Source organism: Exserohilum turcica, assembly GCF_000359705.1.
Source record: "Exserohilum turcica Et28A unplaced genomic scaffold SETTUscaffold_20, whole genome shotgun sequence".
Classification (NCBI taxonomy): domain Eukaryota; kingdom Fungi; phylum Ascomycota; class Dothideomycetes; order Pleosporales; family Pleosporaceae; genus Exserohilum; species Exserohilum turcicum.
The window spans coordinates 123,284-145,455 of NW_007360026.1; the positions used below are offsets into that span (position 1 = coordinate 123,284).

Genomic DNA, 22,172 nt, shown 5'->3' on the forward strand with positions numbered 1-22,172 from the left:
CCTCCTTCCATAACAAGCCATTGCTTCAACCGCCCCAATGCCCTCGCTCAAGGACCTCAACTGTGCAATCGAGCTCTCTGAGAGCCACCAAGCACTGCAGGAATTCGGCACTACCTACGGCGACGGCTTTGTCGAGACGTTTGTCCCTGTACCCAGTCAACCCCAATCATTTTCCATCCACCTTACCTCGAACAAGTTCATCGCGCCAGGAATCGCCCTCTTCGTCTACGTTGACGGCGTATATCAGTGCAACCGCAACCGACAGGACTTGAAGCCCCGCAAGCCGTCCGATAACCGCTCTTTGGTTGATTTCACCGTCCGCCAAAAGGAGGAGAGGCAAAAGGATGGCTCCATGATTGCGCGCGAATGGACGTTTGATAAGTTGAATATTGGTATGTTGGCCAGAGGTAGTTTTGGTATCGACTGACAACAGCAGTGTCGGCGGACGAAGCACTCAATACCTCGGAGAATATAGGCTGCATCGAAGTCTTGGTGCTGCGATGCGCTGGGACTCGCGACAAGTCAACTTTGACTATGAACCTTGACGGCGCCAGTGACTGGTCCGGTGATCCGTTTGGATTGGACGAGAAATTGTCACGCTCCCATAAAAGTCAGACATATGATGATCGAGGGCCGTATTTTAAAAGCACCCGTAGTGGCTCCGGTCCACCGCCCCCATTGCCATCGTATCGCACGTCCTACGCCGAATCACTGCGTAGCCCCAGCGGCTCAGAGCAACGAAATCACCACAACAGTCAGCATGTACGAAAGTCAATTTCTCGAGTATCGATATCGCATCATTCGCAACCTAAATCTAGATACTCGCAGTCGGTCAGTCCACACACGCGGCGCGCAACCGATCTTCCGCCTTCGGGCTTCCAATACGGCAGCGGACCCATTCCACCTGACAAAAACGATACTCACTATGAATCATACAGCACTGCAGTTCCGCACAAAGACGGCGTTGACCCTGTATGGCTGAACAAACTGTTGACGACGGCAGTCAAGCAGGGTGTGGAAGAGTCTCGAAGAATGGAGCAGTCTATACATGGCAAGGATTCAGCATATGCATCACAGAAAGAGAAAAGCCAGGCATCTGCACAACCCTCTCGCCAGTCCGAGTCAACGTCTTCCATACGCAATCGCAGTGACCGCGGGTCATGGAAACAAAGCCAAGATGGCTGCGCGCAAAGCGAAGCAAGAAGTAAAGGCACCCGCGTTAGTTGGAGTATGGAGCCTGTGTGGGAAACGGAGACTTCTAGCAGTAATGGGTGGCATTCGAGCGGAGAGACCCCTTCTGACTCTTGGGATACGGAAGAGACATGGACGAAAAACAAGGCACAGGGTTGGGAAGATTCGAGCCAATCGGCAATGCCGATACCTGCAACTCCTGTTCGATTAGATGCTCGGTCTATCCCTTTACATCTAAGCGATGGACAGCGTTCCAAGCAGAGTTCGAGGCACCAGTCTCGTTCAAGACGATCTAGAAGAGATGACGAATCATCTTCCTCGGAAGACAAAGGCTGGGCACATATCGAACAGCCTTCAGACTCGGTCATCTCACTGAGCTCAAACGACACTGTCCAGCCTTCACATCACCAAAGTACAAAGAGTCTGCGTCAAACATCTAAAGGCCGTTCTCGTCGCTCAAAGTCTACACATCGCAGTCGTGATCGAACCTCATCGCGACACTCACATCATACCGCGCAACCAACAGGCTCTCAAACAGTGCATGTTCCTGCTCCCATCACACTAGTGATACCTACCATTGTAAATGCCCCGGAGTCCGTGCCTCCACAAGTACAATCAAGGCAACCGAGCGTGCACGGCAATGCGAGTGCTTCGGTATTTCCGGCTCCGAGTCTGGTCGTGCCCGTGCAGGATCCTGTGCGAAAGCAAAGTAGCACTCACAGCATTCCTGCACCATATACATCATGGGGGACAGACTTTTTACAGGATCCTGCTGCGGATAAAGAATGCAGATCTACGTCATCAGGTTCGTGGGGCAATGAAATGGAGTCTGGATGGAAAAAAACAGAGTTTGAGGACGAGAAGACGTCTGGCTGGGAAAAGACAGACGTTGAGGGCCACGGCAAGACGTCGGGCTGGGAAAACACAGAGGTTCAGGACTACGGGAAGAACGGCTGGTACTCGACCGACGAAGATCAAAACAGCGCATGGAGTGAGCCAGAAAAGGACAAGAAGCCTGAAGCTACAGGTTGGGACATTGAAAGTACGACATGGAGCGAGCCAAACAAGGACCAGAAACCCGAAGCCACAGCCTGGGACACTAAGAGTACCACATGGAGCATAAAAGATCCTCCAAAGGAGACGAAAAAGCAGTCAGTATCCATGCAGCAAGTGCCTGATCTAAAGACAGCTCTCGAAGCAACACCCTGCACCAAGGAATCCAAAGCAAAACACCGGAAATGGGAAAATTCATCATGGACGATTCAACCCGCTTCCGATACGAACACCAAGTCAAAGCCAGCCATGCAATGGGATACTCCAGATCCTTTTACTACCACTACTACCTTACTACCACCCTACAGTCACAGCAGAAAACACCATGTTAAACACCATACTAAACACCATCACAAACAAAAACATCAACATGCACATCCTCCTCCAGAAACTAACCCTCAAAGGCCCTTACCGCCATCACCATCCACCCACCAGCCCCCCAACATACCCCCAGGTGAAAAAGAAACCCCCTCAAAGATCGTGGCTCCCAAACCAAATCTCGCCCACCACATCCGCACAGGCACCCCGCGTCCCTATGGCCACGCCATTGCGCGTCCCGATTATATCGATAGCCTCGAGGCGCCGTATGCCGTGTTTCGCTTCAAGTACCGGAGTGTAGGCGTTCTAGAGCGCATGTTTGGACGGGACGAGGTGCTTGGGCAGGGGGTGGAGAAAGATGGAAAGGGAATGGGGAGTGTGAGGAGTACTGTGACGAAAGAGAGGAAGGAAGAGAAAGTAGAGAAGGTGGATAGTAGGACTGAGGAGTGGGTGAGGGGGCAGAGTGCTGTGTTGGTATAGGTAGATCAGTAGGTGGTGGGTTTCATTGGGAACGAAGAGGTATGTGGAATCTGCACAGTAAATCAGACGAGAGTGCAAGTACCTTTCTCTACTCATCTTCTTGTGTAAACTACACTTCCACATCCATACACACATGGCAATTCAGTAAACACTCCACTTCAAATCCGCGTTTATTAACCATAGATAAATAAATAAATGAATAAATAAATAATTAAATCCCCCGCCCCCCTTCCGTCCAGCTAGCTCATCCCCATCTAACCTCGACGAAACTAAACCCTACTCTCAAATACAAAGCTCATCCCTCACATCGTCATCCTCGTCGTCGTCGTCGACATCGACGTCATAATCATCATCATCGTAAGTATCATGACTCCTACTCCCACTACTACTATTACTACTTCTCCTCCTCTTCTTATTCCTACTATTACTACCACTACCACTACCACTACCACTACTACTACCCCCCAGCACCCCCAAACCCAAACTAAGCCTCCTCTTCTTCGTCGCCTTCTTCGTCGCCTTATCGACGTGCTGCAATCGCGGCATTCCCATCATCGTCGTCGCTGTTGTTGCTGTTGTACCCGCAGCTTTGCCTTTCCAGCACTGTTTAACGCGTTTCATATGTGCCTTTGCATCTTCTTGTTCTCTTTGTTTTCTGTTTACAGCACCTGGTACAGGCTGAGGATGTTTGGTGTTTGCGTCGCGGATACTGTGGCGTTGTCGTGGCTGCGAGGAGAGACTTGTGTTCGGGGTGTACAGCGTGGAGAGGAAGAAGCTTGTTGATGGGGTGCTGGGTTCGCGCTTGATGGCTGGCGTGGTGGGGGCGGTGACGGGGGGAGGAGAGGGCGCGAGGAGGATGAGAGGGTCGTCATCTTCATCTTCTTCTTCTTCTTCTTCTTCTTCTTCTTCTTCTTCTTCTGGAACACTGGTTTCGGCGACGCGGTCTAGAGATGTAGCAGTAGTGGTGGTGGTAGTGGCTTTTTTCCGGGGCAGCGCAGGATGCGTGTGTGTATTTCTCGGGTTCGCCTTATGCCGTGCGAGGGTTTGCGGTGTTTTGAAAGAGCGGTTGCAGATGGGGCAGGTGAGAGCAAGTGCTGGGATCTTCGTATTTTGTTGACTACTACTAGTATCTTCTTCTGGCGTATCCGAGTCTGGTACTGTGTCGTATCGCATGGGCGAATCCTCTACCTGTGCGGCGATGGGAGAAGAAGGTATTGGCTCGGTTTTTACGCGGATCGAGGCTAGTCGTGGGGGTGTTAGGGTGGCATCTCGTAACGGTAGGTTTTCAAGCAAGTCTCGCTGCAGGTCGTCTTCATCGATAACGTCGTTGGCTTCTATAGATGGGATGATGACGTCTTCTGGTAAGGGGTCTGATATTTCTTCGTCTGGATTCTCAGGAAACGGTTCTTCATCTTCCGCCTCTCGGCCAGTCAGGGATAGCAGCTCAAGTTCGTCGTCGTCAAAGTGCGCGCTCGATGGGTATCCGTTGGCATACTGTGGTGATTCAACTCCCTCCCTGTGGCCATCTCCATGCTCAGATGAACTCGGCGTTGGCAAATGGTGGGATTGTATCGGAGAAGCCTCCGCTTGCTCATCCAGCTCGATTTCAGTATCAGGCATCTCATCACTCGTGCCAGCTACAAGCGGTGTCTGCAGATGCAAGTTCTGGTCTTTGATCACAGCCCATCGTCTTGTAAGCGCGCTGAGTGGCCAATCTTTCCACTTTTCCTGGCTCTCTTTGATAGCGGCCCATGACAATTGGTCTATCTTCTTCTTCTCGCTTATGTATTCGTCATCTTCTTTAGTAAAATGATATTTTCGAGCTGAACGGATACGGCGTCTTTGGACCTCGACACGCGGACTAGCTCGGCGGGGTCTAGAAGGCGAGCTCTCTCCCAATCGTGTTGGAGGTGCCATAGAAGACATTTCATTCGCCAAGGGCGTCGATTCTGTTATTTGTTCTTGCTCATGCGGGAGCGTAGCGCCAACTACTTGATGAGCCTGTCCAGTCGCTACAGCCGCTGCATGGATTGGAAGAGGACTTGATTGTGCTGCTGGATGTTCGCGCGCTGCAGCGGACAGAGGTGGAAAGAACCATTTCGGGTCAGTGGCTGGCACAACCTTGTCGTTTGTCGTGATGGACGTAACCGGTGGGGCAGCGGTTACGGGAGGGATAGGAGAGTAAGGTAATAAGCCGGATTGAATCATGGCTCTTTGGACAAGTTCTCCAATTCCCTGCGTCAACGTCATGTAGAATGTAGCCTGCGCCTGCTGACCCGCAGGAGTTTGCGGAAACTGGACAGCCGGCAAGATATTTGTAGTAGGGACCGGTGTGTTTGGGGTTTGTAGTCCGCCAAATTGCGGTATCGAGGTCGCCAAAGTGTTCGGCTGCGCGTCGTCGTCTGATGTTTTGGTTTGTTGTCCGTCTGATTCGGGCTGTCCGTCCTTCGACTTGACTGGCTGGCTCGGTGCCAGTTCATCTTCTGAATCCTCTACAATTTCTTCCTCTTCCTCGTCAATTCCACGCTTTGGTCCCTTCTCCACAGCCAAGCCAAGGGTATCCAGTAACAAGGCTTCTTTGCGGCCGACCTGGCGCTTTAGTCTCCGCAAATGACCTCTATCCACCACCACTCTGTTGGTCTTCATGTCGATCTCGTCGCTCATTGACTCGTGCATGTTTCCGTATTTCTCGAATATCGATTCCAGCCGGCCCTTGAACTTTTGCTGCTGCTTCTGCTTCGCCTTGACATAGTCGGAATTCTCCTCGTCCACCTCGACCGACTGCCAGATGCGCATGCGCTTCGCCGGCGGTTCCATGGCGGCGGAGGAGCGCTTTCGAGATGCGAGTAAAGGAAAGGATGCCGCGTTTCACGGCGATAGGGATAGTGGGTTGGCGGTGAGCGGGGGTGGTTTGCGACGATTTGCGACGGAGCGCTAGGGTGACGCGAGAGCTGAGGGCTGGGACGCGACTTCCCCCTCGCCCAGCACGCACGTCTTTTAGCGCGGCTCCGGGAAGCCCCACCCGCCTGCATGTCATCGCTAACCACGAACCGCTGCATCGGCATAGGGCTTATTGGTGGATTTTGCCCTATTACCGAAACGTATTTACCTAGACGTCACCCGATAGATTTCAGCCTTCCTACTAACTCTCAATTTCTTGCTCGTAGGTAGTGATATATTTACATGTTGATTCCCACACTGCATTCCTATATGACAGACTTGTAAAGCGTTCGCGCCATGAATGTTCTGGCGGGTTGAAGAATGGAGAAGAGTGGTCTTATTGACCGAGGCAACGCGGTTTCGCATATCACACTTGTATCTTACAAGCCGGCTACATTGTCCAAAAACCACTATACGCGAAACACTTGTAAAAATGCTCATAAGCATTGCCGGTGGATTTTTCTAGCACAAAGTATTCAACGTTTGGGACAATTAACTAAAGTAATGCCAGTTCCCGCAACTCGGCATGGCAAATCCAAACATGTGCGCTATTGCCTCGTGCAGCAGAGGCTTCCTGGTGTGAAACTCATGTCTATGTATATGTTAAATTATTTTCAATCTGGAAAGAATTTGCTCACACATTTGCATGTGCATTGGCAGCTTTTGACCGTGTACATAGTAAGCAACAGTGTGTTATGATATACGCTACCACTTGATTGATACGTATCTTACTCTCCAACTATAACTTAATCACTACCCTAAGGAACTGTATCGGGCAACAAACCATGAGGCATGTGAGCCTGCAGGCCACCTAGACAATGCCAAGACCCAACGAGCATGGAAAAGAAAAGCTATAGTAAAATAGCAGGAGATTACTCTACGCACATACACCATCGGAACACCAGTACAGCTAGAAAGACGTAGCTCAGAATCTCAGTTTCTTTTTGACACTCAGTGGAGAAACAGCCCGCCGTACTGACATACATACGACCGGGGAAGCCCCACCCGCCCGCAGCTGATCTCCAACCACCAAACGGGCGCATCGTCATCCACGCCAGATTAACCCATCCCACAACGCCCACCGCAACATGAACGCACACGTCTTCCGCTAGCATGACTTCCAAGACCGACAAGAAGCCCGCAGGCCTGGCCTGTCAAAAGTGCCGCACCCCCATCGACATCGATGCTTCGATTGACCAGCTCAATCCCGCTGCCTTCAAGCTCCTGACAGGTACCGCCCCCGCACACAGTCTTTCTATGCCAGTATTAACTGCCAACCACCAGACTCGGTAGTATCGAGCCAAGTGCCTACTCCCAAAATCTCGCCAAACCGGCTGTCGCGTCCGCCAAACCCGCCCGAACACCTCAAGACGTATCACGATGCCATCCGGGACGCCAAAACACCCACGCATAGGCGCAACATTACAGGGGCGCCGCCGCGAAGCGCAAATGGGCCCCAGAACCCTGCCATGTCGTTTATCGATATCCACATGTCCGAGTCGATGATTGACTCGCCGTCGTCCAAGCCAGTCCGCAGTCCGGATGGCAAGGCGCAAGCAGAGACGACGGCAAAGTCGGACGCGAATGACAAGGCACGACGGAAAGGCACGGCCAACGGGCTGGGTACGCCGGGCGGTGCAAGTCTGGCAGACGGCCTGGAGACGACCAACCGCATGTTTGAGATTCTGTCTGCGCGCTCCGACATCGACCATCCCATCTGCGTGGAATGCACCGAGATGCTCATCGACGGGCTCCAGAAGCGGCTGGCTGTTGCGACGCGAGAGCGCGACGCCTACGTGGACTTTCTGCGGCGCGCAAACACCGACGTCCCCAGCGCCGAGGAGGTCAAGGCAGCCGAGGCAGCGCTCAAAGCTGCCAACAAGGCCGAAAGCACGGCCATTACGCAGCTCGAGAACCTCGAGGCGGAAAAGGCGGAGCTCGACAACCAGATTGCCGCCTTGGAGGCGGAAGCGCGGATACTGGACCAAGAGGAGAATGAGTTTTGGAAGAGCAGAAACGCCTTCAACACGACGCTGACCGAGTTTCAAAATGAGCGCGATGCTCTCGCCACACGCTATGCGCACGATGCACAGGTGCTCAACCAGCTGCAGCGGAGAAGCGTTTACAACGACACATTCAACATCACGCACGACAACCACTTTGCCACCATCAACGGGCTGCGCCTCGGCCGCCTGCCAAACCCCTACGTCGACTGGCCCGAAATCAACGCGGCATGGGGCCAAACCTGTCTCCTGCTCGCTACCCTGGCAGAGCGTCTAGGCTACAAATTCGACGGCTACGAGCTCTGCCCCATGGGCTCTACATCGACCATCACGCGCATAGAGGCAAAAGGCGGGGGTTCCGTCGCCGACTCATCCAGACAAGTACAACACGCGTCCACGGCGACTACGGCATCATCACCACAACTGACAAAGCAACGCCTAGAGCTATATTCGTCCGGTGACTTCCCCATCAATTTTGGTTTCCTGCACCGCAAGTTTGACGCGGCCATGGTTGCATTCCTAGAATGCCTCCGACAGCTGGGTGAGTTTGTAGAGAACCAGGCGCCGCCGAACGCTGCTGGCATAGGGGGAGGAGGACCCGGCCCCGGTGGCGGCGGGGTCAAGATGCCGTACGAAATACGCAAAGACCGCATCCACGATCAAAGCATCAAGCTTGCTCTCAACAAGGACGAAGGATGGACAAAGGCGTGCAAGTACACCCTAACGTGTTGCAAGTACTTGCTTGCACACGCAAACAACGTCGAGAGTAACGGCATGAGGAGACGGTAGTAGTAGGCACGGGCTCGAGTGTACAGACGGGTCCGGTCAGTGCAAAGTTTGTTTTGTCGTCCATGATAAGATACCCAAATATAATTCATCTTCTCTTTCTCCACTTGATCTGTGACGGTTGCAACGTGACTCCCGTGTGGAGATGCTCATCCCGTGTCGGGACTCTCCGGCCTCAAACCATGGTTGGCAGAAGGACAGAGTGGTAATGCCTGGCAACAAAGTTCGCAATCTTGCGCTCTGTAACTGTGATATCGGATATCGGCATCTTAGGTCGTACCGTATCCTGACCGGACAGGAAGTATGAGACTTTTTTTGTGCGTATTCCCGACGGTCGATGTTGCTAGTCGACGGCTTCGTGGATTTAGTGTCACAATACGGGAGACCCTTTTTTCTTGAACCCTTACCGCGGAACCATTGTTAAAGAGGAAAGACGCGTCACCTAGAAACTTCCCGTGTACGGCGCCGGTGTATACTCTGCTGTTGCGGGTTTTGTTCAGTGGCGTTGCAACAGCACTACGGGAATAGTGTCTCATGTGGTTCGACGGCGAGCTACTGGCGCCACAGTAAGTTGGTGCTAGCACAGCACAGCCTCACTAAAAGGGAACAATTGCCTCGTCTGGTGAGTAGGCAGACTGCATTGATTACGTGGACCCCTAAGATGGGGTACACTGAGACGCCTGACCAGTATACAAAGTATGTATTTGGCTACTGCACCGATCAACACGCACGGATACAGCGTCCAGCCGCAGGCGCCGGGTTCACCGGCAGGGGAAAAAGGAAGCAAGCCACAAGTCTCGTCTTTCCCGACGCGCGAGGTGAAGTCGGGAAGGCACGATCCTCTCGGTGGTGTTGCGGCTCTGAGTGCAGGAGACGACGTCAGCTGAGCTACTAGAACAGCCTTGTGACTAACAGTATATATGCCCGGACGGACGAATCACGAGGGCGGCTAAGGTCGTGGCAAAGAATAGGCCAAGGTCTCGGGGTTTATTGGAAGCCCGTGTCTAGTATGCCGTGGCTGGATGGCGGGTCTAGAGGCCCCAAGACCAGAAGAGTTTCAAAGACCCGGCCTTGCCAGGGGCCGAGAATTTTGCGGGGTAGCGTATTTCTTTAGCTCATAGAAACTAAGGCCTGAACTTGACCGTGCCCGGATATGTGGTTGATATTGCTTAGGGGCGCGGCTAATGGAGTAACCGATGTGCTGTGTCCATGTTGGGCCAGTACCGTCGTCCTGACGTGCTTGTGATGGCGTCGACGCAAGCAGTGCAATCAACGGCTACACCCGATGTGCTCAGAATTGGTGAGGATTGCGTCGAGCATGCCTGGTCCGGGTGGTGAGCTAAAGTACTAGTTCCCGTCAGGGAGTTAATTCGCGGCTGTGGAGAAAGTGCATAGCGGGGAAGTTTTGAAGACGTAACAAATTGCCCAAAGAGCCCAGGTCCAACACGAAGGGGAAGAGGCTAGGCGTCAACTCATGCAAGCGGCGGCCATGTACGTGTCAAGCAGAGGAAGCGTCCATGCATCGTGAAGATTTTTTTGCAGACTGGTCCACCGAGGGGGTCGCGAGGCGGTCGCGAAGAGGCATGACACGAGCTGTGCATACATTGCGTGACTGGCCGTGGTGCACGCTGCCTGGCGGCCAAGGGGGCCGAGATTGTTGCCATGACTTGGAGGCTTTTGCAGCGAGGGCAGAGAGGGCGTCGGGGGGGCGTTGTGAAGCAGATGCGGTGTACACGAGGGGTGGGGAGGTGGTGAAGGGGAGGCAGAAGACTCATGGAGCAGGGCCCGCGCGTCCATGGCGTGGAGAAGCGGAGAAGCACAGATGCAGATGGGTCGAGGGCGGACGAGTGGTGAGGGCGGTTTGGGGCACGCAGCAGCGCTGGCACTGGTGCTGGCGCGGTGGTATGCACAGCGACGCGGTCGTGGGCGATGTCGGGTGGTGAGAGGAAGCCGTGGTGGTGGCAGCGAAGCTTCACGAAGCCGCCAGCCAACGGCAGGCGGCATGCGTCGGCAAGCCGGTCACGGTGCCAGCAGGGCAGCAGGGCAGGGCAGCCGGGCAGCAGGACGAGGGCTTGCTGCAGGCACGAGGGGGCGTGTCGGCGGATTTCGATGTGTCATGCGAGGTCAGGTGGCCTGCGGATTGAATTTCATGGGGGTAATCGAAACGCTGTGGCCCAGCCCACGTGAAGGCATATGCGAGCGTCGAGCTGGCGGTCCAGCGCAGCCGGCGCGCCAAGCCCCCGTGACGTAAGGCGAACCCGACGTCCAAGTCGCCTTCACGCGCAACTCTAGACGCGAGCGGCGCCGCGCGGGGCTGCCCATTGGCCGCGCCTGCCCCCGATGGCTCCCTCGTATTCGCCGCGGCCCACCGTCCGAGGCGTTGGCGCCGCTGCATCAGGCTGGGGAAGCGCTCGACTCGTTGACTAACACGGTACCACGGTGCCTGGTGCTCTTGTCTGCAATAAATCTCTGCCCGTCGCCACGCCTATAAGATGGCCCCAGGACCGCCGGCACCGTCTGGAGACTGACCTCGCCCGCCTGCCTCGCATCAGCAACCACCACCCAGCCATACATACATCCACACATGCACATCCGCCCCAGAGGCTGCCGGCGACACCACACACCCACCACCACCACCCCTGCCCCTGCCCGCCTGCACATTCAATGCACCTCAACGACTTCCCCTACGAGATCCTCGCCCAGATCCTCCACGAGGTTACCAAGGCCAATGTCCGCGAGGGCCCGACCTACACGTTTGGCCTGCAGCAAGCCCCACTGCCGCTCGAGAGGGCCAAGCTCCAGCGCTATGTGAGGGGCCCCGTTCCCCCCGAGCTGCTCAAGTGGGATGCCACGGCGACGCTTCGCTCCGTCTGCTGGAAGTGGCACGAGTGGGCCCTGGAGCACTCGCTCAAGGACGTCTACATCCGCCGCTGGAAGGGTGGAGAGGTACGAAGCCTGTCCCTGTCTGCATCCGCCAGCCAACATGCTAACCCCCGCACAGCGATGGGCCGAGCTCTCCAACAGGCGAGAGAGCTACCCGCTCTACGAGCTCATTGACCGTCCAACCGGCACTGCCGTCTACCGTGACCCATTCGCCTCGCTCAAGCGGACGGTCAAGATTTGCAACGACTACCCCCAGGTGGCTTCCAAGGTCCGCCGCATGTGGGTCCACGGCTTCTACACGGCCGAGACGGACCGTATGATTTTCGAGTCGCTGAAGAACTGCACCAACCTGACCTCGCTCTCGATTCCATGGACCACGATCCGTCACGTTGACGCCAAGGCTTGGCGAACCATGCTGACGGGAAGCGGCAAGTCACTCGAATCCTTGGAGCTCCAGTGTGTCGATCCTACATCGCAGCAAGCAACCGACAAGGACAATCTCGTCGATCTGGAGCCCCTGCAGTCGGTCAACTTTAGCCAATTGCGACGCCTGAAGATTTTTGGCGACACGTCCTTCATGCCCATCACGGACAACGACCTGTTCGCCATTGCTCGCACCGCCACCCAGCTCGAGGAATTCCACCTGACGTGCAACTCGTCCATCACCATTGACGGAGTCATGGCAATTGTCAAGGCCTCGCGCAAGACGCTGCGTGTTCTCGAGCACAGCCCGCGGTCGCAGGATGGCTTCTGGCACCCGCACCCGGGCTCCCCAAGCGACAGCGAGCATCTCTGTGACACGTTCCGCAACTGTCCGAAACTGGAGACTCTTTCCATCTCTCTCCCGTCCGTGTGCTCCCATCTCTTTTCCAACGAGGACGCCAAGTTTGCGGGCGACCTGCAGGTCCGCGCGCTGCACTTGTGCGAGCACGAACACGGCCGCTCTACGCACGAGGCCACCGACGCCCTGCAGAAGCTGCTTGAGCAAGCGCGCCGCTTCATCCGGCTGCGCGCCGAGAGCGCCATTCCCCGCGAGCTCTACATTGAGCTTTTCTTCGCAGACTGCATCTTCGAGCCGGGCTTCGAGGCGGTGCACGGCGACTTTTCCCTGGCCCAGATCTCGTCCGAGGGACACTGGCCGCAAAACGTTGATTTCAGCGGAAAGGGCCCCTATGGCAGCACCGGCCTGTACGGAAAGGAGGAAGAGGCGCAGTTCCAGCGCATCGACGAGGCCGAGTTCCTGGCTGGTGTCCACCGCAGGCTCCATTCCATCCAGACGTGATTGCGGACAACTTCCTTTCTTCTGTACAGCATTATTACGACTTGTATTATGATTTAACGACTCACATGCATGAGCGACGGGCCTGGCGCCAAGAGATACCAGGCTGAAGCGGCCATTTTCGATTCATGCATTTGGAGAACTTTACAAAAAAGACACGGTCTGTGTCTTCCTAAAAAGCGGTTACTGGGTATTTGTTTAGCATGGGAGCAGGGGGCATTCTGTTTTTTTCTATGATTTTACATTTGTTAGCATCAGCATTAGCGTTCATAACCGGATACCATTGTAATGGACAAAGATTTTATGCACTTGGCGGATCGTGGCCCGAAAAGGCAACATGACGTGGTGGTTGAAAATTTTAAAGAGGCATGATTGTGATGGGCAGCCTTATCAAGGAAAAGCAGAAAAAGAATCTTCCCACCAGCTGTCCAACCCCGTTGGCTTGGCGATCCCCGACCCCCGCAATTGCAAGCGCGCCAGGCCGCCAGGCCCAAAGCGGCAAGGCTCAAGGTACGGTGTTTCCGCCTTGCTTACATACAGCTCACGTACAGCAGATAGTAAGCTCCCGGAAGCCGTGTCTTGCTCCATCCGGGGCTTACCAATCCGCTCGCGGTATGGCCATAGATTGCACGCATGTTTGCACCTTCCCATAGATAACAGCCACAGCGCGCTAAATAACCATTCGCGGAATTAGCCCCGCCGCGTTTCGGACCGTTGGTTTCCAGGTTCCCGAGGGCGCAGTATCGATTGCAGGCGCCGCGTGCGACGACTGACCATTTTGGCAGCCTTTGAAATCCTGACCAAGCACTCATGTAATCCGGGATTCAACCAGATGAAAAAGAAGGGTGGGCCCATGACGCTACTGCGCTGGGGACACGGGTGGGGGCCGCTTTGCCGCAACCGGCTAGCTCCGGAGGGGCAGAAATGCATCTCTGCAATGCTCCTTTGCATCCGCTGGCCTGCTAACGGTAAAGTTTGGCTTCCGCGACCGGGTCTCGCTGCATGTCATTGGCCGGGTGTGAGCGCGTTTGGCTTGCATCATGTCATGTAGGGAGACATGGGGATCGGGTATGAGAGAGGAGGAGTGGGGGCTGCCTGGAGTGCTGTGTTGTGCCAGAGCTGGCAGATATAAGGCCAGGAGCTTCCCCCCTCCCAGTACCTCCACAGCAGCTCATCCACTCTCCATTCTAGTTTCTCTCATCTCTCTCTCTCTCTATCTCTCTGTCCCTTGTTTGATACCCCCCGTCGCTCAAGATGGCTCCCAAGATTGCGATTGTTTACTACTCCATGTACGGCCACATCAAGCAATTGGTACGTTGGTCTCGCTGCGATCAAGCTACATGGGACCATGCTAATAACAGCACCAGGCCGATGCTGAGGCCGAGGGCATCAAAGAGGCTGGCGGCGACGCCAAGATCTTCCAGTAAGTACTTGAAGCCTCGCCTTGTATACCCATGTACTAACCAAGTCGCAGGGTCCCCGAGACACTTCCCAAGGAGGTCCTCGAGAAGATGTACGCCGCCCCCAAGGCCGATGTGCCCGTCATCGACGACCCAGCCGTCCTCGAGGAGTTTGACGGTGTCCTCTTCGGTATCCCCACACGTTACGGCAACTTCCCCGCCCAGTTCAAGGCCTTCTGGGACAAGACTGGCAAGCAATGGCAGCAGGGAAGCTTCTGGGGCAAGTACGCCGGTCTCTTCGTTTCCACCGGCACCCAGGGTGGTGGCCAGGAGAGCACCTGCCTTGCTGCCATGAGCACCCTTGCCCACCACGGCTTCATCTACGTGCCATTGGGCTACAAGACCGTATTCGGTAAGCTGAATCCGTCATGTTGCTGTATCAGCACATGGAGCTGACACGATTGTTTCACAGCCGACCTGGCCAACCTCGAGGAGATCCACGGTGGCTCTGCCTGGGGCGCTGGTACCTTTGCCGGTGCCGACGGCTCGCGCCAGCCCACTGCGCTCGAGCTGAGGGTCGCCAAGGCCCAGGGCAAGGCCTTCTACGAGGCCATTGCCAAGACTCCCCAGTGACTAGATGATGGTGAGAAGAAGACGGCCGCTGCTACAAATGGTGCCACCACCGCCAATGGAACCACGGCTGCTCCAGCAAACAAGTCGTCTACCACACCTGCTGCTGCTCCTTCATCACAACCCCAGCAAAAGACTGAGAAAGACAAGGAGGGTCCTTGCGGGTTGCCCGTGAAGTGCGAAATCATGTAGATCTTCTGTCCTGCTTTTTACCTTATTAATGCCTAAACCACGAACAAATGAATTAATGCCAGTATATACAAGCAATCATTCCAATCAAGCACTTGTCAATGTGTTTGTCAGTATTCAGTCGCTAGCTTTCTGCTATAGTTTGAGTGTACCCTACTGCCTTGTGAAGTCTACTGTGTTATCATGTTGAAAACATTCAAAGAACAAAACTTATAATCTCTAGCCGCACAACTTGGAAACTGGTTCCTACCCTCTACAACACTTTATTGTGTCCTAAAAGTTCCTTGTTAGTAACATCACACACACACACACACACACACATACACACGCGAATCCCAGTCCCAGCACGCTACAAGACACATATACCCAGTATATATTTGAACCCAGTGCTCTCTAACTCTCTAGCTCGACAAAGCAGTAAAAAAAGAAATAGAAATAAAAATACAGAACCCTCCCAAAAAACGAAAGAAGAAGCATGATGCAAGTAAGAAACTGAAACCTAGCTTTAACCACTCTTCGCATCCTCAGCCTTGCTGTTATCCTTATCCTTATCCTTATCCTTGTCCTTATCACCCTTGACATGATCATTGATGAATTCATTGACCCACTCCTCAATCCCATCAGCCTTGTGCGTAAGCCACTCCCACCAACTCTCTTTTTCCTTTTCTTTTTCCTTTTCCTTGTCTTCATCATCTTTGTTTTTGTCATCACCGCCGGCCTTATCTTTATCCTTGAGCTCATCCTTGCCGGTACTAGGGGGCGTGGGACGCACGGGGGCTTCTTCCTCGAGCGTCGGCTGGATGCCTTCGAGACCCGAGGCTGAGGCTGAGATGCTGGAGAGAGAGTCGAGTGGAGTTGAGGAGATGGATGCGAGGTTTGTGGATGAGAATGAGGAGGAAGATGGCTGGGCGGATGATGATGATGGAGATGGGGATGGGGACGGAGAAGGGGAAGGAGAGTAAGAAGGCACTGGATCCTGTGGCGTCTCGTCATCTTCGGGCTTGCCGTCGCTGTGCAGACCAATGGGTTTGAGCGGGAGACGCAGTGTGCCGTTGTTGGGGGCCGGCGTCAACTTGATCGAGTCACAGATGATGTTGTAAATCTCAATGTTTTCTGTCTCTGTTAGCCAAAATATCCAATTTGATGGTAAAATGAGGAGCTGGACTTACGAAACGGCTCCATCTGACTGCCTGGTTGGTGCGGGAACGCAGGACCCCTGGCTACAAATATGGCGCGCATAAGTGGGTGCTCGTGGTCGTAGCCATGGAGACCCCGTGGATGATACACCTCGCCTTTCTGCTTTCCCTTTTCCACGTTGAAATGGTCCTTGGTGACAATGGCCCACCCCGTCTTTGGCACGATCCAAAGCGGGGCTATACGGTCGTTTTTGCTAAAGTGGTATCGCTCGGGCATGTTCTCGTCGCGGAGGTACACTTCAACGTTGGGGTTGTTGGCAGTGCGCTCTTTGATCTGGTTGTATAGGCGACGCAGGGCTGAAGGGTCCTTAGGTCGGAGACCGTAGAGAGGCCAACCATCAATGTGTTCGATCTCAGCAGGGTCAACGAGGTCTTCGAGTTGGATGAGGCGCTGAGTGTCTGTTGTTGCCATGCCGTGGTCGGACACAACAACCACGTTGACAATGTTTGTAAGGTTGCGCGCATGGAGGCCCTTGAGGATGTCACCCACCAGGGTATCAGCCCTTGTGATGGTTTTCCGGATTTCCGTGCTGTTTGGGCCGTATGTGTGACCATCGCCATCTACATCGGGAACATACGCAGCGATGAGTTGGGGTCGAGGAGTAGCCGCACTTGCGCCAACGTCTTTAGGACCGGGCAGATCAAGGAACCCCATGATGCGATCGACCTTTCTGGAGAGAACTTCTGACCCGTTGTATTTGTCAACGTACGCAACCTTTTGTTCCAGGATATTGGCTTCTGAGCCTGGCCACATGTGCACTGCTGCCCGCACATTCTGCCTCTCGGCCGTCACCCATAGAGGCTCGCCTCCCCACCAATAAGGCTGCAAGCTTCTTTTGGGATCCGTGTAGTGAAACTCCTCCTTGATATCTGGGTCCCAGAATGTGTTGGACACAATGCCATGCGCTTCGGGATACAAGCCAGTCGCGAGCGTATAATGGTTCGGAAAGGTCACACTGGGGAAGCTGGGCAGCATGTACTTTGGCGAGATACCCTCCTGTACAAACTGACTGAGCGTAGGCGTAATATTGCGGTACAGGAAATCGGCGCGAAAGCCGTCGAGAGATATAAGGATCGTAGTGGGCGCGAATAGTGAGGTACCATTCGAGACCATCGCCGCCGCCGCTCTGATATCCTGTGGGGTGGAGAGATTGTATGCGGTTGCTAGGAGAACGACAAACAGTATGATAATCGAGATATATATGGCTATCCGGCGAAATAGACTCTTCCTCTGTGTCTACGCCATCGTCAGCTTCATGCGCAACAGGGGCTGTCGTGATATACCTTTCGCTGCGATTCATTCGCAAGTAACCGCTCTTTGTCTTGTTCAGCACTCCTCGTAGACCTGAGACTGGCACTCGAGGCCCCGATGCCCTCCTCCATCTCATACATGAGCGCGTTCGCTTCCTCATGGCCACCTTTTCTGCGCGCTTTCGTCTTGCCCTTGACCCATTTCCCAATCTTTACGGCTGAGCTTCTGCGGCCCAGGATGCCCTTGCCCGCCCCATCTCCTGTAAGCAGCTTTTCGCGCTCGTCTTCCGAGTCTAGTATGTCGTGGTCGTTCTTAGAAAGCTCGCCCGAGGCCCTGCCATCGTAGCCTTCTTCGTCGGAGGTGTGGTCGTATAGCGTGTGCTCATCGGTGCCTGCGTCTGAGCTTGCGACTCTGTGCAATTCGTCCTGCGACCGTGTAGACATGACCGTATCCTCGAGGCCAGTATTACATAACTAAGAAAAAGGTCAAGACTGCGCGCCGCGACTGAGTTGTAGATCGCATGGGGTGTCAGCAACTCCAGACGCGTTCCTTGGCATCCGTGTTTCACGCGTGGAAATAGTAGCCATGGCTACGCCGAAATAACAAAATACATCCGATTCTCGTATGAACTAAAAGCCGCAATCAATAATATGTGGGGCAATTCTGAACGATGGATTCGATTGATTGCATGCCCGACAGAGCGTGTGCATGTGATGGTAGGACTAAATTGTTCGCTGTCCACCTATCCAATGCCTGCGCATGATGCACCATTTATGCAAACCATTTACGACATTACAAGGGCCTCATTCCCATCGGCATCAATCCATTTGAGCCCAGAGCCAGATACTTGTCCTTTGGAACAAAGCCACAAAACCAGCCACATGTGCTCTATGACCTCTCCCCAGCAGTATAGTTTCACCTTGCCTAGCGACCGAGAAGTGAAACTCTCTCGGTACAGCGTCACCCCCCAGCCCAGCCTCCCGCTCGACACCTGTTCGGAGACTTTGGTCCAGAATACCTGCTGAAGCTGTGCTGGCCAGTGTGAGCACCCGACTAGCCAATATCCCCGATCATCAGCCTTTGGCTTGTTCAGTATTCTGATAGGCTTGAACCGTGTCGGGTTTTGCTCCTTGATTGCTGCCAGGGGTGCAGTGATTTGAGATGGCAGAGTACCTGGTCGCGCTGTGGAAACCTTTGGTTCAGGTGGATATGCGTCGATTTGAAGATTGGAGAAATCTACAGGTTGCAGGAATTGGCGAGTGTCGATAGGAGTCTCTTGAACATTTTCTGCATGCTGTGATGCTGGTGTTGGTTTTGGAGCGTCATCAGAATACACGGATTCCTGGCGTTTTGTAGGAGAACTACATGACGTCCCTGGTGGTTTTGAAGCAGGCTCTGGTACACCTGCCGTACTACTGATCGCTTTCAAGCGCAAGCTTCGTCGACGTTGCGGGACGGCACCGTTTGTCTCCATTGCTCCAATCGGGGTGTTCTCCTCTTTTTCTGTATTTGTAACAGTGTCGTCTTGGATATGCTTTTCATCTTGGTCGATCTCAGAAGTTCCGTCAGAGGCCAATAAATAGATGTCCTGCAATTCACTCGGGAGTGTCCCAGGAGCTACTTGTGAATCCTCGACAAAGCCCATGTCAACGTCATCTGGACTACTGGGCATCGGGTCCTCTGATATATTTCTAGGGTTCGAGCTTAATTTGAGAGTTCGCTGTCCTTTTTCGTTGCGATCTGTATGCTCTGGTTGGGCAAGTGGACTAGACACTGGTGACAGGTCTTCTTTCGCCCCATCATGGCCAAACCTTCCAGCACCATCTGTAGGAGCCTTTACGCCATCAAAAGACGGATATGATGGAAAGCTACCATACGAGTCTTTGCTGGCGGATATAATCGAAGTGTCTGCGGTACCTCGAAAGGAGCTCCGATCCGGTGCTGCGGCATCATTCAAGCCGGTTGGGGCACATGGACTCGATCCATTGTTTTGTTGCGAAATTCCAGGACGGATTCCATGTGGGTCGAATCCAAGATATGCCTCAGCCAAAGACTGGTAAAGTTGATCGCTTTGTCGCGTCGTCGGTGCAGAGATGTGGACCAAGAGTTCATCAATCATGGTTGAGGTGGGCTATATATAGTGGGTAATGGTGAAAGGCCATGGCGAGGAATACCGTTATTCAATGCATACCAAAACATGTATGGCCAACGATCCGAAACTTGTAGATTACTCTGAGGGTGTAGGAGTGGGCAAGAGATGTAAGCGGGAGTTCTGGGGTAGCTTGGCGAGCATGGCCTGTGCACATCCTGCTTATCCAGTCATCTTCTCTTGTCGTACTAAAGCAACAAGGCTTGCGCTTTTCAATGATAGTTCGTTCGTCTCACACTGAATTTATGTACTTTTCGTATCATAAGACAACGTCCGTCGAGCGTTGCCATTCAATGATATTCATATACCATGCATCTAGTCATAGACCCAACCCTACGGATATCGCTGGAAAGGAAAGAAACACACCCGTTCGTTTGGCGCAAATCTACTCATCATCGTCTTCAGCCGGTGCTTGCATCTCCTCAACATCGTCCTCGTCAAAGGTATTAAGAGGTACAGAGTACAAGCGGAGGAGAGACTTGTTGGGGTCCTTGACAAGGACGTACTTGCCATCGTCCATGCGAAGGACCATGTCGACAATCGTGCGAACAATAGCCCATCCGTTGTTGAGGTTGAGAGCCATCTGGGCGGCGAAGTCACGGGGCTTGTTGGTAAGCACGCCGAGAATAACATGGTCGTTGTTGTTCTTGGGGTTGGTACGGGACACGAAACTAGACATTGTTAGCTAGGAAGTAGCAAATGTAGCCAGAACACATACCCAAGCTTCATGGTATCGGCCTTGGCGAGGATACTCTGCACAGTCCATCGAGCAAGCTTGCAAGAGTTGTTCTTCATCTCGGTGGCAAGAACAGCACCCCTCTGGCTTGCCAACTTGGTCCTCCAGTCGAGAGCACCACCGGCTCCTTGGGCCTTGTTGTCGAACTCGTTGAGCGCCTTGATGGTCAGGTATTGGTCCTCGCCATTGATGTTGTTCTTGACGACAGCGTCAAGCTCTGTTCGGACAATCAAGTGCAGTGGCTCCTCGTCCTTGTCTAGAGACAGGTCAAATCGGCGGTACCTGTATGCCTTGGACGCTGGCGGGTCGGTCTCGACCTCCTCGTTGTAGAAGGGATGCTCGTGGGGCATGTTGACCTTGTTGGTCTCGGACTCGAGAACGACCTGCAGAGGGAAGACGTTGTTGATGTGTGTGGCCTCGAGCATCAGGGCGCCGGGGCTGTTGATGGAGTCCTTGTTACCCTCGGAGATCTCGAGCGGTGCATCGGCGGCGTTCTCATTGACAGTAACCATGTCCAGACTTGATCCATCACGCTTGTCAATGAAGACCTTGTTGTTCTTTTTGGTGAAGACCAGATCCCAAGAGTAGACAGACTTGGTAGCGCACATGAGCATCGACAAGATGTTGTCGGTAGCAAAGACGGTAGCCTCGTCCTTGTCGGCAAGTTCCTGCAGGACGGGATCGCTGGAGGTGGTGACGTTGTAGGCCGCGCGGTCGAGGACATTGAGTCTGCGTTCGGAGGTCTTAGCACCGGGCTGCTTGTCGTAGCTGCGGTCGTAGTAGTAGAGGAAGCCGTATTTGTCAATGTCCTCGCCCTCGTGGGTGTCGAGGTTGAGCTTGCTGAGACGTGAGAAGTCAATTTCCTCCATGACGCTCCACTCGGGCTTGACCTGGACAGAGGCATCGCGGTTGCGCTGGGGCTTGTCGTCCCTCCAGCCAAAGCGGCGTCCTCCTCTTCCGCCCCGACCACCACGGTTGTCGTACTGCTGTCCGCCCCGGCCGCCAACGCGCTGGAAAGTGCCCCGGCCTCCGCGCTGCGCCTGTCCACCCCGCGCACCGCCTCGCCCACGGAAAACAGTGCCGCCTCCACGGCCGAATCCCCGTCCTCGTGCTGATGTTCGTGTGTTGTCGACGACGGAGAAGGTTGCCTCCTCCTCGGCGGCCTGGATGGCGAAGGGGTTGGTCTGCTGGTTTGCGCCGTATACCTGCTGGTCTGTAGAATGCCATTAGATTCTTGTTTCTCTCGTCCCCCATTCCCTGACATACCTCTGAAGTTGCGGTTTCCGTATTGCTGGCGTCCTCCCCGCTCACGGTCCTTGCCCTCAGTCCAGTCAGCCATGCGACCCAACTTGTCGGCCTTGGAGTAGGGCGCAAACGGCACGCCGTCGAGCATCGTCTCGCTGGAGACTGGCGGCCCCCATGCTTGGGTGTCGGGGAGCGCGGACACGAGGTCCAGAAGCGATGCTGGAGCCATGTTGCGTAGTCGTGGTTCTGCTGTCGGACGTGGTGGTTGCCGCACTCGAAATTGCTCCAAGTGGGCTGCCAAGATTACGCCGCTAAGGAAAAGCGAAAGCCCGTACCCCGCGCTAGCACCTTCACCTCACCAGGACCTCTCTCTGAGGTGCATTACCGCAGCACTCTACAGTTTGCATCGAGTCATGCTACGGAGAGGACGTAGTGCATGTGA

At 54.2% G+C, this 22,172-nt stretch overlaps 9 protein-coding genes across 9 annotated transcripts; 5 read left to right on the top strand and 4 right to left on the bottom strand.

Annotated features, from left to right (window-relative positions):
- Window positions 1-37: 37 nt before the first annotated feature.
- SETTUDRAFT_28347 (uncharacterized protein) lies at window positions 38-3,042 on the top strand (the record flags this gene model as incomplete). The annotated part of the gene is made up of 3 exons (XM_008027697.1): window positions 38-392; window positions 437-2,480; window positions 2,649-3,042. The coding sequence occupies 3 exons, from the start codon at window positions 38-40 to the stop codon at window positions 3,040-3,042; spliced, it is 2,793 nt and encodes a 930-aa protein (XP_008025888.1).
- A 282-nt stretch (window positions 3,043-3,324) lies between these two features.
- Window positions 3,325-5,859, bottom strand: SETTUDRAFT_110003 (uncharacterized protein; the record flags this gene model as incomplete). Its single annotated transcript, XM_008027769.1, has 2 exons — window positions 3,325-4,019; window positions 4,161-5,859. The coding sequence occupies 2 exons, from the start codon at window positions 5,857-5,859 to the stop codon at window positions 3,325-3,327; spliced, it is 2,394 nt and encodes a 797-aa protein (XP_008025960.1).
- A 1,505-nt stretch (window positions 5,860-7,364) lies between these two features.
- SETTUDRAFT_169110 (uncharacterized protein) lies at window positions 7,365-8,821 on the top strand. The gene has a single exon (XM_008027770.1). It carries the CDS (start codon window positions 7,452-7,454, stop codon window positions 8,772-8,774), a length of 1,323 nt encoding a protein of 440 aa, XP_008025961.1. The 5' UTR covers window positions 7,365-7,451; the 3' UTR covers window positions 8,775-8,821.
- Window positions 8,822-9,469: 648 nt separating this feature from the next.
- SETTUDRAFT_161221 (uncharacterized protein) lies at window positions 9,470-9,658 on the top strand (the record flags this gene model as incomplete). Its single annotated transcript, XM_008027771.1, has 1 exon — window positions 9,470-9,658. One exon carries the CDS (start codon window positions 9,470-9,472, stop codon window positions 9,656-9,658), a length of 189 nt encoding a protein of 62 aa, XP_008025962.1.
- Window positions 9,659-11,303: 1,645 nt separating this feature from the next.
- Window positions 11,304-13,223, top strand: SETTUDRAFT_169112 (uncharacterized protein). The gene is made up of 2 exons (XM_008027772.1): window positions 11,304-11,717; window positions 11,773-13,223. The coding sequence occupies exons 1-2, from the start codon at window positions 11,436-11,438 to the stop codon at window positions 12,934-12,936; spliced, it is 1,446 nt and encodes a 481-aa protein (XP_008025963.1). The 5' UTR covers window positions 11,304-11,435; the 3' UTR covers window positions 12,937-13,223.
- Window positions 13,224-14,101: 878 nt separating this feature from the next.
- SETTUDRAFT_169114 (uncharacterized protein) lies at window positions 14,102-15,244 on the top strand. Its single transcript, XM_008027773.1, has 4 exons — window positions 14,102-14,244; window positions 14,301-14,356; window positions 14,408-14,745; window positions 14,806-15,244. Exons 1-4 carry the CDS (start codon window positions 14,188-14,190, stop codon window positions 14,964-14,966), a joined length of 612 nt encoding a protein of 203 aa, XP_008025964.1. The 5' UTR covers window positions 14,102-14,187; the 3' UTR covers window positions 14,967-15,244.
- Window positions 15,245-15,657: 413 nt separating this feature from the next.
- Window positions 15,658-18,043, bottom strand: SETTUDRAFT_28352 (uncharacterized protein; the record flags this gene model as incomplete). Its single annotated transcript, XM_008027698.1, has 3 exons — window positions 15,658-16,265; window positions 16,322-17,585; window positions 17,633-18,043. The coding sequence occupies 3 exons, from the start codon at window positions 18,041-18,043 to the stop codon at window positions 15,658-15,660; spliced, it is 2,283 nt and encodes a 760-aa protein (XP_008025889.1).
- Window positions 18,044-18,384: 341 nt separating this feature from the next.
- SETTUDRAFT_150827 (uncharacterized protein) lies at window positions 18,385-19,719 on the bottom strand (the record flags this gene model as incomplete). Its single annotated transcript, XM_008027774.1, has 2 exons — window positions 18,385-19,068; window positions 19,117-19,719. The coding sequence occupies 2 exons, from the start codon at window positions 19,717-19,719 to the stop codon at window positions 18,385-18,387; spliced, it is 1,287 nt and encodes a 428-aa protein (XP_008025965.1).
- A 261-nt stretch (window positions 19,720-19,980) lies between these two features.
- On the bottom strand, window positions 19,981-21,970 carry SETTUDRAFT_131092 (uncharacterized protein). Its single transcript, XM_008027775.1, has 3 exons — window positions 21,752-21,970; window positions 20,468-21,698; window positions 19,981-20,420 (listed from the first exon to the last, which is right to left on the bottom strand). The coding sequence occupies exons 1-3, from the start codon at window positions 21,957-21,959 to the stop codon at window positions 20,135-20,137; spliced, it is 1,725 nt and encodes a 574-aa protein (XP_008025966.1). The 5' UTR covers window positions 21,960-21,970; the 3' UTR covers window positions 19,981-20,134.
- Window positions 21,971-22,172: the final 202 nt, after the last annotated feature.

Excerpts from the sequence above, each read along its gene's own strand:
- SETTUDRAFT_169110 (XM_008027770.1), top strand. The coding sequence starts at position 7,452 with ATGTCGTTTATCGATATCCACATGTCCGAGTCGATGATTGACTCGCCG.
- SETTUDRAFT_169112 (XM_008027772.1), top strand. The coding sequence starts at position 11,436 with ATGCACCTCAACGACTTCCCCTACGAGATCCTCGCCCAGATCCTCCAC. Across the intron at positions 11,718-11,772 it reads GCCGCTGGAAGGGTGGAGAG|CGATGGGCCGAGCTCTCCAA; the intron begins GTACGAAGCCTG and ends ACCCCCGCACAG.
- SETTUDRAFT_169114 (XM_008027773.1), top strand. The coding sequence starts at position 14,188 with ATGGCTCCCAAGATTGCGATTGTTTACTACTCCATGTACGGCCACATC. Across the intron at positions 14,245-14,300 it reads ACGGCCACATCAAGCAATTG|GCCGATGCTGAGGCCGAGGG; the intron begins GTACGTTGGTCT and ends TAACAGCACCAG. Across the intron at positions 14,746-14,805 it reads GGGCTACAAGACCGTATTCG|CCGACCTGGCCAACCTCGAG; the intron begins GTAAGCTGAATC and ends ATTGTTTCACAG.
- SETTUDRAFT_131092 (XM_008027775.1), bottom strand. The coding sequence starts at position 21,959 with ATGGCTCCAGCATCGCTTCTGGACCTCGTGTCCGCGCTCCCCGACACC. Across the intron at positions 21,699-21,751 it reads CGGAAACCGCAACTTCAGAG|ACCAGCAGGTATACGGCGCA; the intron begins GTATGTCAGGGA and ends GGCATTCTACAG. Across the intron at positions 20,421-20,467 it reads GCCGATACCATGAAGCTTGG|TTTCGTGTCCCGTACCAACC; the intron begins GTATGTGTTCTG and ends AACAATGTCTAG.